The sequence below is a fragment of the Oncorhynchus tshawytscha genome, linkage group LG21, assembly GCF_018296145.1.
Source record: "Oncorhynchus tshawytscha isolate Ot180627B linkage group LG21, Otsh_v2.0, whole genome shotgun sequence".
Classification (NCBI taxonomy): domain Eukaryota; kingdom Metazoa; phylum Chordata; class Actinopteri; order Salmoniformes; family Salmonidae; genus Oncorhynchus; species Oncorhynchus tshawytscha.
The window spans coordinates 19,097,021-19,115,817 of NC_056449.1; the positions used below are offsets into that span (position 1 = coordinate 19,097,021).

The 18,797-nt window shown below is 40.2% G+C and overlaps 2 protein-coding genes across 2 annotated transcripts; both read left to right on the forward strand.

Annotated features, from left to right (window-relative positions):
• The first annotated feature begins 1,397 nt into the window (after nt 1-1,397).
• Nucleotides 1,398-3,059, forward strand: LOC112221065 (fibroblast growth factor-binding protein 2-like). Its single transcript, XM_024383155.2, has 2 exons — nt 1,398-2,449; nt 2,653-3,059. Exon 1 carries the CDS (start codon nt 1,461-1,463, stop codon nt 2,439-2,441), a length of 981 nt encoding a protein of 326 aa, XP_024238923.1. The 5' UTR covers nt 1,398-1,460; the 3' UTR covers nt 2,442-2,449; nt 2,653-3,059.
• Nucleotides 3,060-5,192: 2,133 nt separating this feature from the next.
• LOC112220651 (fibroblast growth factor-binding protein 1) lies at nt 5,193-6,865 on the forward strand. Its single transcript, XM_024382485.2, has 2 exons — nt 5,193-5,251; nt 5,403-6,865. Exon 2 carries the CDS (start codon nt 5,420-5,422, stop codon nt 6,086-6,088), a length of 669 nt encoding a protein of 222 aa, XP_024238253.1. The 5' UTR covers nt 5,193-5,251; nt 5,403-5,419; the 3' UTR covers nt 6,089-6,865.
• The last annotated feature ends 11,932 nt before the right edge of the window (nt 6,866-18,797 follow it).

An 18,797-nucleotide genomic window follows, 5' to 3' on the forward strand; every position in this document is an offset into this window, starting at 1 on the left:
GTATTGTGATAGATTACATAAAATCTTTGAAAGATACCACAATTCTGGTGGTTTACTGGTCAACTTCAACAGTTCCCAGTAATATACCCTCCCTTTTCAACCCTAACTGTAGTACATCATTCCTCAGGCTGTCTGCAGTGATTTTGGTTCACCACCTTTGCAATTCTTTCCACTCGCTGCAAAGCATCTTTTAATTTATTTGATTTTAACTAGGCAAGTCAGTTAAGAACAAATTCTTATTTTCAATAACAGCCTAGGAACAGTGGGTTAACTGCCTTGTTCAGGGGCAGAACGACTGATTTTTACCTTGTCAGCTCAGGGATTCAATCTTGCAACCTTCCGGTTATTAGTCCAACACTCTAACCACAAGGCTACCTGCCGCCCCAGCTGTAGCTATTAACATGCAGAGGGAGAGAGTGGGATGGATAAATGCCTGGCCCTTCCTTTGATTCCACAAAGTGAAGCGAACCTGCACCGGATGTTTACATTACAGATTCTGCGTCACTCACAAGGAGCCTTTTCTTCCACGTAAGGAAAATAAAGCTGCAAGAGGCATGTGCTGCTACCCCCTTGCTATGTCACAGACACACACACTCGCTGAACAGCCATGTTACATACATACCGTTGTCTCGCGTCAGCAACTCTATTATGGGTTATTCTTGTTCTTTCTTAACTGCCACAGTAATTACTTCCTGTGTGACACGCTAGATTGACCTACCGCCACCCACATGCCTATTTGTTTGAAACTTCTTGGATTTTTTTCCCTCAAGTTTCTCCCCAGTCTCCAGTTTCAGATTTTATTGTGTTTATATTTGGAAGGAAATTATAGGCTGTGCTGTATGGTTGTAAACCTCAACTACCTTTAAAACAGCAATGAACCTTGAACAATTCAACATGTCCTTGCAGGATAGCATTTTAAGACACGTTGTGGTATTGAGTTGAACAGTATCTAAAACTGAGGGGAAAAAATTGGCGTGGTGAACGATTAAAGTGGCGTGGTGGACGATTAGATACATATTATGTTGGCATCAGTGCGCCAAGCTTCTCAAAATTAATGTCAGTCTGGGGAATTGTTCTCAAACGATAAAGTCCACAAAGTCTTGCTTGACATATTTCTCAATTAAACATTTGTAGTTCTAAATTGCTTATAATATGGGTGATTATATAAAACCTGGTTAAACGTGTGGGCATCAATGTTCCCGGCCTATTTTGCTTCATCCCAATTGGTTTTGCATGTGGCCCTGGCTTTCATTGACGGTCGTTAGACAAGCATAAATTATAGTCACATTGCAGAGGGGGGCACTACTCTCCTCCCCTCTTCAGGAGGGCTCTTGTAGCCCAGACTTTTTTTCACCTGAATGCCCTCTTTGTGTGCAAAGCCCATAAATAGCAAGAGGGACCCTCAGCTTCTACAGTCCCAATCTCACTCCCTCTCTCACACTCAAGCATCTGGTATAACCATGTGGACTCGGGCCGGTGCACTGCTGCTCCTCGCCTGCTGTCTCTGGGCAGTGGAGGGACAGAATGAGAATGGCAACACGAGGGCAGGCAATGGTGGTGCTGCTACTGCTGCTGCAGAGAACAGGAAGAGTGTCTGGGAGGACCCCATCCAGTTCAACAACAAGGCAAAGGACTTCTGCACCATGAGTGTCACCGGCCAGGGAAATGTCACCCGGCTGAGGATATTGTGCCAGGGTGCCGAGAGAACATACTGGTGCGAGTACACGGGTAAGCCCCAGATGTGCCGTCCCTACAACAACAACCCTCACCACTATTTCACCCAGATCATGTGGGTCCTGAGGAAACTCCAAAACGCCTGCCAGGCACCCAAAGCTATCAAGCCTCAAATGTGCAAGAGGGCACCGGAAGACGCACAGATGGTGTTCTCTGCTTCCTCCACGCCAGAGGCCGCACCAGCAGCAATCCCTGAAAAGCCAGAGAAAGCCCAAGAGCCAAACCAGGCAAAACCAGAGACCCCCAAGGTACCATTCACCAAGCAGGCTAAGCCAGCCGCAACCAAGCCTGAAGCTAAATCAGCAAGACCAGAGCAGGCAAGGCCGGAGCAAACTAAACCAGAGAAAGCCAGGCCAGAGCCAGCAAAACCAGAAGCAAGACCAGCACCTACAAAACCTGAAAAGGCCCGAACAGAAGCAAGACCAGCACCTACAAAGTCACTGCAATCCAGACCTGAGCAGGCAAAACCAGCAGCAGCAAAACCAGCAGCTTCAAAACCAGCAGGCTCAAAACCAGCAGGCTCAAAACCAGTCAAGCCAGCAGTGAACAAGACAGCTGTTCTAAAAAAGCTTCTGACCCCCAAACCAACCGCTCTGAAACCAACCAAGCCCACTTTCAAGAGCAATGCCAAACAGCTGGCACAAGAGTATTGTTGGCGGTCACTGCAAGGCATCTGTTCCTATGTCATTGATTGGTTTCAGAACTAATAATGAAGGTGAGTTTAAAAAGTTGGCTGTTGACATTTTCTTAATTGTAGTCATAGCATTGTATATTATCATGATGATCATTTGTATGAAAAAGTATGTCTGTCAATCAAATACCTGAAATTAACTCAGGTCTGTAAAAAGTATGTTGAGTATTATATGTAGAAAACGTCAACCTATTCACTATATTTACTTTTTGCTCCCTCTTTCCCAGATTTAGATTTCTTTTGAAGATTACTTCAAAAGTCTGTCTAAAGAGGTGCTCAGAGTGGTTTTCCAGAAAATGACTTTGATAAATGGTAGAAGAGAGTTCTAACACCCTCTTCGCGGAAATGATCATGCTGACACTGCTGTCAATCAAAGAACTTTCCAGCCTGCCATTTCACCATGATTTGTGCACTGTAATACAAAAATCTACTTGTTTCAACAAATTATTATTAAGTAACTAGTTACATAGTCTTTTTTAGTTTACTGAACTTTTCAGTCCAAGTGTTACCTTGAGAAACAAAAAAAATAGTTGGCCCAAACTTAGCTCCAACTCTAGAAAACTTGTCTCATATGTTCATTCAACTATAAATTATTTGTGATACCTTAACTAATAAAGGTGTGCAACTGGTTACACACAGTGGTTTTAACATACAATGTTTTCAACTTACATATCTGATGCATGTTGACATACATCATTACATTGTTCATTTATACAGTCATTATTATTCAACATGTCATCTCCTGGGCTTTGCACTCACAACCTCTTGGTTCATGGTATTCCTATCTTCCTGCTATACCACCATGTCGGTGTCCATTATCAGTTCATCTGACTCTTCTCTCATCATTGATTTAACTTAGTTATTTCAGCAATTTGATGTTTTTCTGTATAGTTGTCTGATGTTGGTGGGGCATGTTACTCTGTTTTAAAGTTTTAATTTATTTAACCTTTATTTAACTCAGCAAGTCAGTTAAGAACAAATTCTTATTTACAATGGCAACAGACACCGGCCAAACCTGGACGACGCTGGGCCAATTGTGCGCCGCCCTATGGGGCTCCCAATCACGGCTGGTTGTGATACAGCCTGAATTCAAACCAGGGTGTCTGTAGTGACGCCTCTAGCACTGAGATGCAGTGCCTAAGACCGCTGCGCCACTCGGGAGCAAGTTACTCCTTAATCACTATGATAAATACAATATTTGTTCTCTAATGTACTTTTAACAGATCTGATATTTACTTACTGAAGTGCAAAGTGTTCCAATACAGGTGAAACAGTCATTGACAGGCATGGTGGCATAGCATGAAGATTGGCATGCTGTGAACCAAGAGGTTGTTCAAATCCCACATGTTGAATATGAATTACTGTATACATGCACAATGTAATCATGCGTGTCAAATATCTAAGTTGTTGCAATTAGTTCCACTGACTTTTTTAGTTAAGATACTCAAATAATAATTTCTAGTTGAATTAACATATGAGACAATTTGAGCAACACAATCTTAAATTGATTAATTTTTGGAGCTAAGTTTGTGCCAACTAAAAATGTTAATTTCAGGTAACACTTTGACCAAAACATTTTGTAAACAAAAAAAAGCTGTGAAACCAGTTACTTAATATTAAGTTCCATCGAGACCAATACCAAAAACATAATTCCAAGGGTCACAATGACAACTAAAAGCATCCATATCTGAATGTGTGGTATGGACAGATCATTAAATCCATGTCTTTCACATGGTACTCATTTTGGTGACAGTTTTTACTGTTGGTGACAGTTTTTTTACAGTTTGGTTTTTGTGTCAGACAAACCTATGATACCCTATAATGGTCTCTCCTAAGGCAGATACGCCATTGGTTTTGCCTTTTTTGTATGTTTGTTTATGTGTACGTTTGTATCACCATAAACCATGTATTGAAATGCATAAGGTTGTGTCATTTACATAGTAGACTGGCATATTCAGCTCTACTACTGGTTCATTGGACTGAAAGGTCACAATCAATGAATGAATGTCGACATTTGTATGTAATAAATAAATGTGTGTTCTTAATTATTTTTAGTGTGTCTGTGTTCCTTAATGCCTTGCTTTAGGTTCAAAGCCTTTCTCTCGCTATTTTTTAAATACGCTCTAGGCAAAACGTTTTTGACTACAATGTTTTTCTGTCTTAAATACAACCAGTAAGTGGCGCTGTTTCTGTCTCTTTTTCCCCCAGTAAGTGGCGCTGTTGTATCAACTTCTTTAAATATATATTTTTTTCAATTCGTTGCTCACTGCACTTTTACTGGAACAGTTCATGGGTGCATTTACCAGCGGTGGAAAAACTTGAGTAAAAGTAAAGATAACTTAATAGAAAATGACTCAAGTAAAAGTAAAAGTCACCCAGTAAAATACTACTTGAGTAAAATTCTAAAAGTATTTGTTTTTAAATATACTTAAGTTTTAAAAGTGCATTTAATTGTTAAAATATAAAAGTATATATAATTAAAAATTCCTTATATTAAGCAAACCAGACAAGACAAGTAAAATTACTATTTTTGGTTAAGGGGTTAGGTTTACAATTAGGGATAGGGTTGCTATTAGAGTTAGGGATTTGGGGTTACCGTTATGGTTAGGTTAAGGGTTAAGGTAAGGAAAAATAGGATTTTGAATGGGAATCTATTGTAAAACAAACGTGTGTGTGTGTGTGTGTGTGTGTTTAGGCCCATGTTCCATGTGTGTGGCGTGAGGGAATAAGGGGGTGGTGGGTGTGTCTGTGCTCTATAAATGCCACATGCACGTTCCCCAGGTGTCATAACGAAATTGAATCATTTCCATCTTCCCAAATCCACAGGTGAGCTGACTAAAATAACCACTTATGTTGTGTTAAATATTATCTGCCGTTATCCTCCATAAATCTTCTCTGCTGCCATGTTGTAACAGACTACAGTACCAATTATTTGAATTGGAGGCCTACTGTACTAATAACTATGCCATTTCTGCAGATATTTTTTAGCGGGACATGGCGCTCCTTACCAATTTAGCCGTCTTGCTGGTTATTTCCTGCATATCTCAGGAGCGTATGGTTGCTAAATGTCAAGGATCCAAAAAAAGCGGGATGAAGGAGAAAGAAAAAGGGGAACCAATTGACAGAGAGCAACCAAAGCCCTCCGTCCTGTCTCCAGCGAATAAAGACAGCAGCCCCAGAGGAAAGGGTGTTTTCAAGGGCAAATTCTCCACCAAAGACAAGACGCAGTGCACTTGGGTTGCGACAGGTGATGATGCCTTTGTGCTTGGCGTGAACTGCAAAAAAGGGGAAACAAGTTTCGACTGCAAATATGTGGCCAAACCAGCCACTTGCCCTGGGTACGAGTCCAACGCCAAAGCCTACTGGAAACAGATAACGCGTGCTCTAAAGAAACAGAAGAAATTATGCTTGGACTCCACCGCTTTGATTAAAGCAGGAATGTGCAGAAAAGCTCCCAAGGAAGCCCATTTCAAACTTAACAATACACCCAGAGATGTTGTTCCAAGGACTACCATTCGGACACATTCTTCTCCTTATGTCTCCCCATCGGGTGCCAAATCTTGCACAGTTGATAAGAAGAGACTGGCGGAAGAATATTGCGCGGGTTCGTGGTCGAGTTTGTGTACTTTCTTTTTCTCCATGGTCCAGAATGATGATTGTTGAACGTAAAAGAAATGCGTTTAAATTCCCACTCTCCCCATTGGTTGTCATAAACAAACTAATTAACACTTGTTGCTACTTCTAATCGCGAATATGAATGTATTTTGATGGACTGTGAGGAGAACCTCACCTCAGACAGATTGTTGAGTACATTTACATGCACACTAATAATTTGATATGAAACTGATTATGGCAGTAGGCGGACTTTACAATAGTCACTCAACCCCCTTACCCTGTTTGTTTTAGTCGCCGTAAAGTCAAAATCTAAGTCAACATACGCCAATTAAAACACATTGTTTTCTGAGCAATCTTTCGAATTATTAGGGCATGTATACACCTTTACCCGGTGTTCCAGCGGTGTATTTGATCTGTGAATGTGCTAGCACCAGCCGATCGAGACTCCCTTTTTAGTGTGAGCGGAGTGTGTTTGGAACAACTGAATGTATGCATCTTAGAAGTAGTTTTCACATACAAACTTTATACGTTCGAATTCAGAATCAAATATTATTCCCCAAAATAAAATGTTCGCTGTGGTAGAACGTTTATTTTGATTGACGATTTGCTGCATTTATCAGTGCCATCGGGTAGCCCTATTTCAGATGTGTCCATGTGAACATGATTATTAGGGAATTCGTTCTTCTTGCCACAATAATCACATTATTGTGTGCATGTAACCGCACTGATACCATCCATACCACATTTCCCTTTGAAATGTTTTTGCTAGGTGTTGTATTCATTGTAAAGCTACAGTAGCCTACTTAATAAATATTTTGTATACTATGTACTCAACTCTTCTCTTCATTTTATATGCACTTGTAGTTGAAGCATTTCTGCAGCATATTATTTCTAGGAGGGTGGACAGGAGTTATGTCATTATTATTTTCCATGGTGTATTGCATTCCTCAATCCTCATTATTTTCGAATGACTAACGCTTATTATATAATTTACTACTACTTGGCAGACAGAGTATTATTCCGTACCACCCTGCAATGCACTCACTTATGCACGCATGCTCATGCGCGCACGCGCACACACACACACACCCCTGCTGTGCATACTCCACTGCATTTGCCGAAAGATAAGGAGTTTGAGCATGTTGGGTAATTACTCTGTAATTATACCAAGTCAGTTAGAGTGCTCCTTTCGAAGATTTATCCTACATTCCTTCACTGACTACTGGATTTCCATGGCCTTTTTCCAAGGTGAAATACAATTGACATGTTCTAAATACTAGTCCATGACACTTAGCTACGCCTTTCATGTAGAACACTACAACAACACACAATCATGAGGTCTATGAAATGACATAACTGTGCTTGATAGCTAATGGATATTTTTGCTATAACTATAATAATATAGCTGTCAGACAATCAAGGGGAGATACTTTGAATACATTTTTTCTCTCCATTAATTGGATTTCAATCATTCTTTGAACTGAGAGGAATTTGAATGGAATGAACCCCAACCCTATTCATTGACGATATCATTTACTCTTCAATGGTTCTTTCGTCTTGGTCCAATAACTTTTCATTCGTCATCCTTCTTGGTATTTTTATTGTCATTATACTATACTACAAGGTTCTCGGATTCCTAGTATTTTCATAAACCCATATGCATATATTTTACTTTATTGAACCTTTATTTAACTAGGCAGTCAGTTAAGAACAAATTCTTATTTACAAAGACGGCCTACCAAAAGGCCAAAGGCCTCCTCCGGGGACAACATTACAATAGCATGGTAGCAACACAACACGGTAGCCGCCCAACCTGGTAGCACAAAACATGTTACAAACATTATTGGGCACAGACAACAACACAAAGGGCAAGAAGGTAGAGACAACAATACATCACGTGCAGCCACAACTGTCAGTAAGAGTGTCCATTATTGAGTCTTTGAATGAAGAGATTAAGCTCGTTCCATTCGCTAGCTACAGCGAACTGGAAAGAGGAGCGGCCCAGGGATGTGTGTGCTTTGGGGACCTTCAACAGAATGTGACTGGCAGAACGGGTGTTGTATGTGGAAAATGAGGGCTGCAGTAGGTATCTCAGATAGGGGGGAGTGAGGCCTAAGAGTGTTTTATTAATAAGCATCAACCAGTGGGTTGTGCGACAGGTATACAGAGATGACCAGTTTACAGAGGAGTATAGAGTGCAGTGATATAACTTAGGTCCATTAAGTTAATTAGGTCTATTGACAAAGCCAGTTACAAACATGCCACATCTAACATGTAATTTTCCAGTTACTGGCCTTCTTTGACTGGCTTCTTGCTACTGGCCAGCTGTTCTTTTTGACTGATCTATGGGTTGGAGGTCAAATGGTCACTGCCACATGAAAAACTGTTGACGAGACATCCCCCACAGTGACCTGAGTTCAAATACAATACTATACTAAATAATTTCAAAAACTTTAGCTGTGCTCAATTGAGCTTGCCAGTTTCAATGGAACCAATAGAAAAGTCCCAAAAATGCAAACCCCACCCACCTAGCACTCCAGGCAGACTAAAACAGGCAGACTCAAAGTATTAACATGATTTCAAATAGTATTTGAAGCCGGGTCTCCACCCACATAGTGACCCAAACAGTAGTGGCATTATTACCAATGTTTTGATATGGGGCTAGAAGTAGAGGGCACAGCTGTGTGTCACCTGTATTATTACCACATTGACAGCCATCATCAGTCTGACCCAGCTTGTCAAAATGGTCTTTGAAATATTGAGGTTACCAAACAAGAAAATACTTGCTTGACAAAAACACAAAATTATGTGGGCGGTACATTTTAAATAAATGTATTGAAGGTTTTACTAATTAACTGAACTGTTTGGAAATGTTTGTCAAAATGATAGAAGATATTAGAATTGGAAAAGTTGTTGAAGACAGTGTTCTCAACAAACACTTTTTTCAGACAAGGTAGCGACTACTCTTTTCAAAGTCAAGACACAACTAAATCTATTGAAATGACAGACAGCAAAATTTGCAATCCATCGAGTTAGACTCAACAATTACTTCAATGTTAATCAACCCAGTCGTCTACTGGCTAAAAAGCTTCGGAGTAATGATCAATTAGCAGATATTGCAACTATTGAGTCTGAATCAGATTAATTACTATGAGAACCAAAATGAATTAACCAAAGATTCTCTCGTTTCTATAAAGAACGCAGAAAAAGCTTTTGATAGACTTGAATGATCATATCTATGGTCAGTTTTGGAACATATGGGACTTGGCTCCAATTGTATTAATATGATTAAAGTACTACATGCCAGTCCTTCAGCCATAGTTGTTACAGGCTTTGGTTTTTCCATTTATGTTTTGAGGTTGTATGTATAGCTCGTTAGCACGTAGGGAGCACCGATGGGTGTCAGCTCATAAGTCAGTATGTGTTACTCCTGTGCTTGTTGCCGTCTCGTTAGTGGTAAGGTGTTTCACCTGTGCTGGCCCAGGTGCTATTTAAGAGTGGCTGGCCCAGTGCTCTTGATAGATGCGGAGGTTTTACACCTTTAGTTGGCTCTCCCCATTTTGTGTTCTAGACAAACAATCCTTTATCCGATTTTCCTGATTTTTGTTTTTCTCCACCCTTTTTGTTTGCTTCCTGTCTTTAAGTTTGGTGTTGGTTTTTCTTTTGTTTGCCTCTTCTTGTGAAAATTTAGTGAGCGCTCATGGTGGGTGTCTTTTAGGTTCCAGTTGTTGCTAGTAAACTTTCAGTTGACACCCCATGAGTGTCTTTCAGAACCCCTTCTAAAACCTCACCTGTTTCGTTTTGGTTGTTGGTCAGTGACTCTTTGTTAGACTCTTTTTTTAGTTTGGTATTCCTGCTGGGGATACAGCAGGAATACAGGCAATACATGCTCTGTTCTGTTCAGAATAACTAGAAGTAGCATGCAAGGTGATCCAATCACACCTCTGCTATTTCTATTGTCTATGGAGCCCCTGGCCCAGGCAATTCAACAATCGAAAGAAATTCCATCAATAACTCTCCATTCAACAAATCACGTTATCTTGTTATACGCTCACGGTACATTGTCTGGATAAGGTAAGGTATCTCAAACCCTCCAAATCAAGCAAATATATTTAGAAAACTCCTTTTTACATCAGCAGATGTCACAAAGTGCTATACAGAAATTCAGCATAAAACCCCAAACATCAAGCAATGCAGATGTAAAAGCAAGGTAGCTAGGAAAAAGTCCTTAGAAAGGCAGGAACATAACAAGAAACTTAGATGGAACCAGGCACTGAGGGGTGACCAGCCCTCTTCTGGCTGTGTCTGGTGGAGATTATAAGAGTACATGGCCATTTAAGGCCAGATTGTTCTTCAAGATGATCACATTGGTTGTAGAGGATGCAACCGGTCAGTATCTTAGTAGTACTGACCTGTCCTGAAGATTGTAGACAAATTCATCTCTGTCTGAAGTTATAAAATAAATGATTCTAACCAAATCTGCCCTATTGCCTCTCAAGATCCTGAAGGAGGACTCCATCTCTACTTATCTAACCCCAATCGTTTCCCATTTTGAAATGTTTGTGAATAGATATTTCCTCCCTTAGATAAAACCATTGCCAGAAACTTTAACAGAACGCTCAAATCAATTAAATTCGACCTCAGTAGATGGACTAATAACCCAGTTACTTTAACCGGCCGAATATCTAATGTCAAAATGAATATTGCCACGGCTGAATTTCTGTAGTTCAATGCTTCCCTTGTCTCCCCCTTCTGGCTATTGGGATAAAATCCATAGTGCTGTTTCAAAATTCAAATGAACAAACTTGCAAATGGGGGAAAGACGTGGGACTACCAGTAGCAAACTTGGTTCAAATGTGTAATCCGTACAATTGCTAATATCATGGACAGTAATGGTTCAAGAACATTCCAAGATTTGAAAGACACAAATTACCAGACAAATCTATTTTTTTTATTTATGCACAACTTAGGTCAGCTATGCTGGCCTATGAAGTCCCTTGGGAAACCCAACTACCAAACTATGTAATGATGGGATTTATAAATAATAAATACATTATCTGGGCTCCCAAAAGCACTGATCTCTATAATATATAAACAACTTTTGGAAAGCTCAGATTCTGAACTAGCCATTAAAGTATGGTCCACACATCTAATTGAATTGGAACAACCTTTTAACTGGAAAATAATTTGGAAAAATATGACCTTGGCATTCCGTAATCCAAACCATCAATTTATACATTTGAAGTTTGTTCACAGACTGTATTTAACACAACGGAAACGTTTTACGGTGTGATTAGCCCCAACTCCCAACTGTTCACTGTGTCCCCTAAATCAGGTAGGCACATTCCTCCACATGATGGGAGTGCCCTGCAGTTAAATACTTCTTGGGCAAAGTTACAGAATTATTTTTGAAGTGCATGAATATAAATATTAAATGCTTTGCAACTTTGTTACTTAACGATGATAGCGAATTGCATCTCTCAATCAGAGATGATTACTGCTGGCAGGCAGCACTTCTGCAAAAAAAGATTGAAAAAAATATATCTTAGCTGGCAATCACCTCACTCTCTCCCAATTCGCCAGTGGATACAGTTACTATTAGAAGTTACAACAGAATTATCAACAGCAAGAATGAATGGTGCTATTCAAGGAAAAATTGAGGCCTGGACAAATAGACTTGACTCTAAAGAATAATCTCGGCTAAAGCCCAACACACACACACACACACACACACACACACACACACACACACACACACACACACACACACACACAAAAGCATTTCAAATAAGGAAATGAGTCAATTGAAATAAATTCATTAGGCTCTAATGTATCAGGTATGAAGGGAAGACCCAGATGCAGACCACATTGAATAAACAATGGTTTCATGTTCCAACAGAGGCAAGCAGTAGACAGGTCAAAGCAGGAAGAGGTCGGTAATCCAGAGGGAGGCAGAGGTACAGGTCAGCAGGCAGGCTCAGGCAGAGTGGTCAGGCAGATGGGCGCAGAGTAAGGACAGGCAAGGGTCAAATCCGGGAGGGCAAGAAAAGAGAGACTAGAAAAAGTAGGAGCTGAAACACAAAAAGCTAGTTGACTCAAACAAACAAGACAAACTGGCAACAGACAGACAGAGAACACGGTATAAATACACAGGGGATAATGGGGAAGATGGATGACACCTGGAGGGGGGGTGGAGACAATCACAAAGACAGGTGAAACAGATCAGGATGTGACACTAATGCATCTCACATGACTGGGCAGGAGCGCAGCCATGCATTGGCCTGGGAGGGCATAGGCCACTTGTTTTTCCCCATAAAAGAGCTTTATTATCTGGTTAGACTGTAAACTCTCCTTCCAGACTCACATTAAGCATCTCCAATCCAAAATGAAATCTAGAATCGGCTTCCTATATCAAAGCATCCTTCACTCATGCTGCCAAACAGACCCTCGTAAAACTGACCATCCTACCGATCCTCGACTTTGGTGATGTCATCTATAAATTAGCCTCCAACACTCTACTCAACAAACTGGATGCAGTCTATCACAGTGCCATCCGTTTTGTCACCAAAGCCCCATACACTACTCACCATTGCGACCTGTACGCTCTCGTTGGTTGGCCCTCACTTCATGCTCGTCGCCAAACCCACTGGCTACAGGTTATCTACAAGTCTCTGCTAGGTAAAGCCCCGCCTTATCTCAGCTCACTGGTCACCATAGCAGCACCCACTCGTAGCATGCACTCCAGCAGGTATATCTCACTGGTCACCCCCAAAGCCAATTCCTCCTTTGGTCATCTTTCCTTCCAGTTCTCTGCTGCCAATGACTGGAATGAACTGCAAAAATCTCTGAAGCTGGAGACTCATATCTCCCTCACTAGCTTTAAGCGCCAGCTGTCAGAGCAGCTCACAGATCACTGCACCTGTACATAGCCCATCTGTAAACAGCCCATCTATCTACCTACCTCATCCCCATACTTTATTTATTTATTTATCTTGCTCCTTTACACCCCAGTATCTCTACTTGCACATTCATCTTCTGCACATCTACCATTCCAGTGTGTAATTGCTATATTGTAATTACTTCGCCACCATGGCCTATTTATTGCCTTAACTCCCTTATCTCACCTCATTTGCACTCACTGTATATAGACTTCTTGTTTTATTTTGTTCTGCTGTATTATTGACTATGTTTTGTTTATTCCATGTGTAACTCTGTGTTGTTGTATGTGTCGAATTGCTATGCTTTATCTTGGCCAGGTCGCAGTTGCAAATGAGAACTTGTTCTCAACTAGTCTACCTGGTTAAATAAAGGTGAAATAAATACATTTTATCACAGACAGAAATACTCCTCAGTTTCATCAGCTGCCCAGGTGCATGGTCTCAAACAATCCCGCAAGTGAAGAATCCGGATGTGGAGGTCCTGGGCTGGCGTCGTTACACGTAGTCTGCGGATGTAAAACTGCACATTTTAGAGTGGCCTTTTGTCCCCAGCAAATGGTGCACCTGCTGTTTAATCAGCTTCTTGATATGCCACCTGTCAGGTGGATGGATTATCTTGGCAAAGGAGAAATGCTCACTAATAGGGATGTAAACAAATGTGTGCATACAGCATCTATCTATCCATCCATACTGTATTTTAATCTTTTTTACTGTCTTTGCTTTCGGGCTCATGGGGAAGGGGTGTTAGGGGAGGGTTTTATCTGGTTTTTGAGTGTCAGCCTATGGGTAGAGGTTTTCTGAACTTATTTGAAATGCATAATGTATCTGTAACCCCTCCCACCCTACAAAAAATAACAAAACCCCCAAAAATGTGGTCAGAAAAAACAGAGGTGAAGCAGAGACCCTTTCTCTCTTTAGGAGTCATTATCTCTATGACTTTTCTGTCACTACATTTACTCCCACACTGCACCACACACTCAGAAAAGCACCTACATGACCCACAACCAGCACTTGACAATCCCTCGTCATGCTCCCTGGAAAAACAGAGAAGGTACAAAAGTGAATCTAGTATAGTGCTTCATGTAGACATGAGTATATAATACATGTGTACTTTAGGATGTGGTTCAAATTAGCCCTCCAGATTTCTGTAATTTGTTAAAGGCCCAATCTGCAATTTCAGCAGCCTTACCCAGTCACTTTGTTTGGTAAGCAGAGAAATGGAAACGGGGGAAATATAACGACTCTCAAATGCTTAGAAGGAGCTATGAATGCAAGGTCTGTGAGATCAACATGATAAACATACCTTGTTTAAATGACCAGCACAACATCTTACAGATTGGGCCTTTTTATATTGTAAAACCTTTGGCAATCTTCAACAAACTTTTAATGGGCATGTCTGGGACCGGAGGCATGAGCAAACTATAGGAGATTCGGATATTTGTCCACATTTCCTCTCGCAGCATGTTGGGCTCATTAGATGGGAGAGGAATGGTAGGTACACTATTTAGTATACATGGAAATGAGGCAACAAATGTAGAATTATACAGGGGTGCAGAGAAAGTTGTGTTGAATTGATCCCCAAAATAGTTGGTGAAATGGTGTCCATGTGTCCAGACTCATGTGTCAAAAGAAAAACCATGGGTAATAAAATAAAAAGCCAGATAGTAAAAGACTGATAGTAGGACTAGAAACCCATAGAAGGTAGTCTCTCGTATAAGATCTGAGTAAGAGGGCCATTGAGACCCATCAAAAAGCCTAACAAAATTCTAAAACTACAGGGCTACTTGCTGCATTACTTACAGTGCTTTAGGGCATGGTATTGCCACATGGGTAACTGTTGCCAATGCTGAGGAATATTATACTTGACACCAAGATCTATCAAGTGATGTGCCTGATACATTTTTTTTACTTTAAATGAAACTGTAAGTTGTATCTTAGTCTGAAATCTCTACAATGCCCTTACAGTACATGTTCTCAGTCACTGCTGACATTGTGGCCATCCTCAAGTAGTAGGCCCACCAGATAGTTTTATAATAATGCAGTTCTGGTGCCACTGTAATAAAACACTTTTATACAGTTCCATAGCTCTATTTTGCTATGGGGGGGTTCTACTAAGCTAACATATGGAATTGTTTTAAGATGGTCATACCATGGATCAATGGGGAAGGGGTGTTAGTGTACTTACCATGGAAATCTGTTAACTGTCCAAGCCATGCAGGCCATAGGCCACACCTATAATTAGCTATTTACGAGCTACTAGCTATTAACGGAATAATCTTATTCCGTTGTTTTGTGTTTATCAGGCTGACCTGAGCTTGAACTGTACTTCACAAATCTATAAAAAGCTTATGTTCTTCAGGAAATAACCGATTCCTGCATTCAAATAATATACTTTGGATGTGAATTATGTCATTTCATGAAGGAGTACCCAGCCACCCTTTACTAAAATAGATCATTCATGTTTGACCCACCCAAAACGTATCAAAAATGTTGGAAGGACACATGGTAAAAGGTACATGTAGATAGGAACATGCCAAGCCTTCATTTATCTAGCAACATATCAGTCATTCAAGGCGATATTACTGTGTAGCACCCGAAGGAGCAATAAGCACAAGTCAATCACAACACATAGCTAATACTCAACATGCATCAGGTGAGCGGGTGGAAAGTCTCTGTTGACTCTTTTTACAGAGTAACTAGCATCATGATCAAACGTGCTAAATGAACTATCAAAACTGAATGTTTAATTCTGTCACTGGGAAAATGTGTTCTGTTGAGTGAAAATCGGTCACATTTTTATAACAATTTGGTTCAAATGGGTTTCTTGGAATAAAGTCAATGGGGGCTATGCAAATAATTATAGCATGGGATCATATGACAAAATGTCAAATGGAATAAAATATGGGGGTATTTGTTGGGGGCATTTGTTTTTGTGATTATACAATTCAATCTGAAGAGGATTAGGATAGTAGGAGTAAAGCTTTGTTCAAACTGCACTCAAATCAGTTTTGTTTTTCAAATCCGTTTCGGAATAGTGACTGTCCAACTACCAAGTTACAAGTGGCCAAATCAGATTTGTGTGTGTTCAGACATCAGTCATTTGCTAACAAGGCTAAGCTAGTTGTCATAGTAATGACAAGTGTGTGCACGGTGGTGTACTGTAGGACGATTGGGGATGGTGCTTCCTTTCACTCAGAAGTTGTTGTGTAGCAAGCTACTGTAAGGTGACAACAATGGCTGCCATGGAAGTTTCCCAGTTGCTTTGGAGGATTTTTATTTATTTAAATTTTTACATTTAATTTAATTTCACCTTTATTTAACCAGGTAGGCTAGTTGAGTACAAGGCTAGTTGAGAACAAGTTCTCATTTGCAACCAGATTGCATAGCGGAGAAGGTACGGTGGGATTCTAAATGGTCGGTAATCTGTTTGTTAACTTGGCTTTCGAAGACCTTAGAAAGGCAGGGTAGGATAGATATAGGCCTGTAGCAGTTTGGGTCTAGAATGTCTCCCCCTTTGAAGAGGGGGATGACCGTGGCAGCTTTCCAATCTTTGGGAATATGAGACGATATGAAAGAGATGTTGAACAGGCTAGTGATAGGGCTTGCAACAATTTCAGCAGATCATTTTAGAAAGAGAGGGTCCAGATTGTCTAGCCCGGCTGATTTGTAGGAGTCCAGATTTTGTAGCTCTTTCAGAACAATCTGGTATTTATCTAGACATCAAATTGTAAAAGGCTATTTATGTAATAATTAAGTAATTACTCTATTTATTAATGATTAATGAAAATAAACACAGTTACGTACCATTTGTCACCAGATAGATACCAATTTTGTTGAAAAGCAGAAGGTGGGTGCCACATGATTTCAAACAGCAGGCTCTCATCAGCTGCTCAGAGGATGGAAAAATGATGAATATGCGTTCAAGGTTTTGGATCATTTCAGCCGGTAGTTTTGAAAGTATGAGCCAAAACAGGTCCCTGAAAATGTTGCACAATTGTACAACGTCATCCATTTTGTATGATATGTTATGTCCTGCCCAAAAATGTAGTTTTCCTGCAATTCAGATGATATGTTATGAATTTGTAAGTGCTTAAGATCCCATTCAATCTCTTTAAAGGAGATTCCTCAAGTGTGATTTCTTTATCACCGTGCTATTTGCAATATGATTCATCCATCTTGATAGTCAATTAAATCAATGTTAGTCTTTGCTTTGAAACCACCTTACCTCATTTGCACTCACTGCATATAGACTTTCTGTTTTCTTTTGTTCTACTGTATTATTGACTGTATGTTTTGTTAATTCCATGTGTAACTCTGTGTTATTGTATGTGTCGAATTGCTATGCTTTATCTTGGCCAGTTGCAAATGAGAACTTGTTCTCAACTAGCCTACCTGCTTAAATAAAGGTCAAATAAAAAAATAAAACCTTTAGGTTCGTGATTAACCAAACAAATAACGTTGTTTTACGATGAGACATAGTTTCCTTTTCAGGATTGCAGAAAAAAAATGTCACAGTGACATAGCGGAAATCAGATAAAAAAATATATATGTATGCCACAGTAATGTGGTAGAATATCACCAGTGCACCCAAGTGCCTTTGAATGTTGTCTGGTCTTGTAAAGTTTGTTTGACCTGTCAATGCTTTATAGAAAGAAAGACTGAGGAGGATGTTCCAGTGAATTCGATTTGATACACACGATTGCATTGTGGCGTGACACAACACAGGAAGCACATTCCCTCAGTAGTTGAAACACAGCTGGCACACCTAACTGTAAGGCAGATCCGTGAGGATAATCCCTCACTATGGATACAGATCAAATTGAATAGATTTGGATAGAAATCCTTCCCTGTGATCTCTCAGAGTCCCAAGCCAGTTCATTTACCGGGAGTCAACGTTAACTTTTTGTCATTGTTATACCTTACAGGGCACCATAATGCATCTAGAAACTCAATAGCAGCCAGTGAACAATGTTTTCTGAGGAACAGAATGTTGTGAGACATGATGTGACCGCAATACCATGCCTCCCATAGAGTCCATATCCCACCTGTTTCACAGTACACAAGTTAAGTAGACATTTACTTCATCCATGGCTTCACCTAACATTAACATCCCTTTCTCCTCTCCTCAGATCTATAGAGCCATACATGAATCCTTCCTCGTGCCTTTGATCTACGTAAGAACCTCACATGCCTGCTCTAACCACCAGAGCCATAGGCTATATAAAAAAAATATACATATGGATGCGGTACTACGACTGTCCCACCCAACTCTTTTATCCTGGCACAGCTGTTTATTTACAGTGTCTGCTGCCTCAGTCATGCAGTGCTTTGATTCTGTACATTGTACAGTACATGTAGTTAGTCATCAAAACAATGTCTTGACAGGCTGTTCTAAAGCACGGATTAGAGATTCATGCATATAGAGAAATCTCTACAGGTGGGTTCACATTCCTGGCTGTATGGTATATCACAGTGTGTTCACATTTCTCTCATAACTGATAACATGAAAAGGTGACATTATTCACTGTCAATGCATGCTGCCATTGCTCAACAAATCATTTCACAGCCACTTCATTCAACAAGTGTTTGTGCAGGACTACTCGTTCTCTTTAAAATAAAGGAGATTAGTCATATACCCAAACGGCATTGGCATATATTCACAGAATTATATATTTCTACATCGTTTATTTCATACTGAACTACCATGGAAACATTTAAATACTTCCACATAATCCAATTTACCAGAATGAGATTAAGAAACACTTTCCCTCCCTTTTAGTGTCGTTCCCACATCTTGAAATTTGGGAACATTACCACCG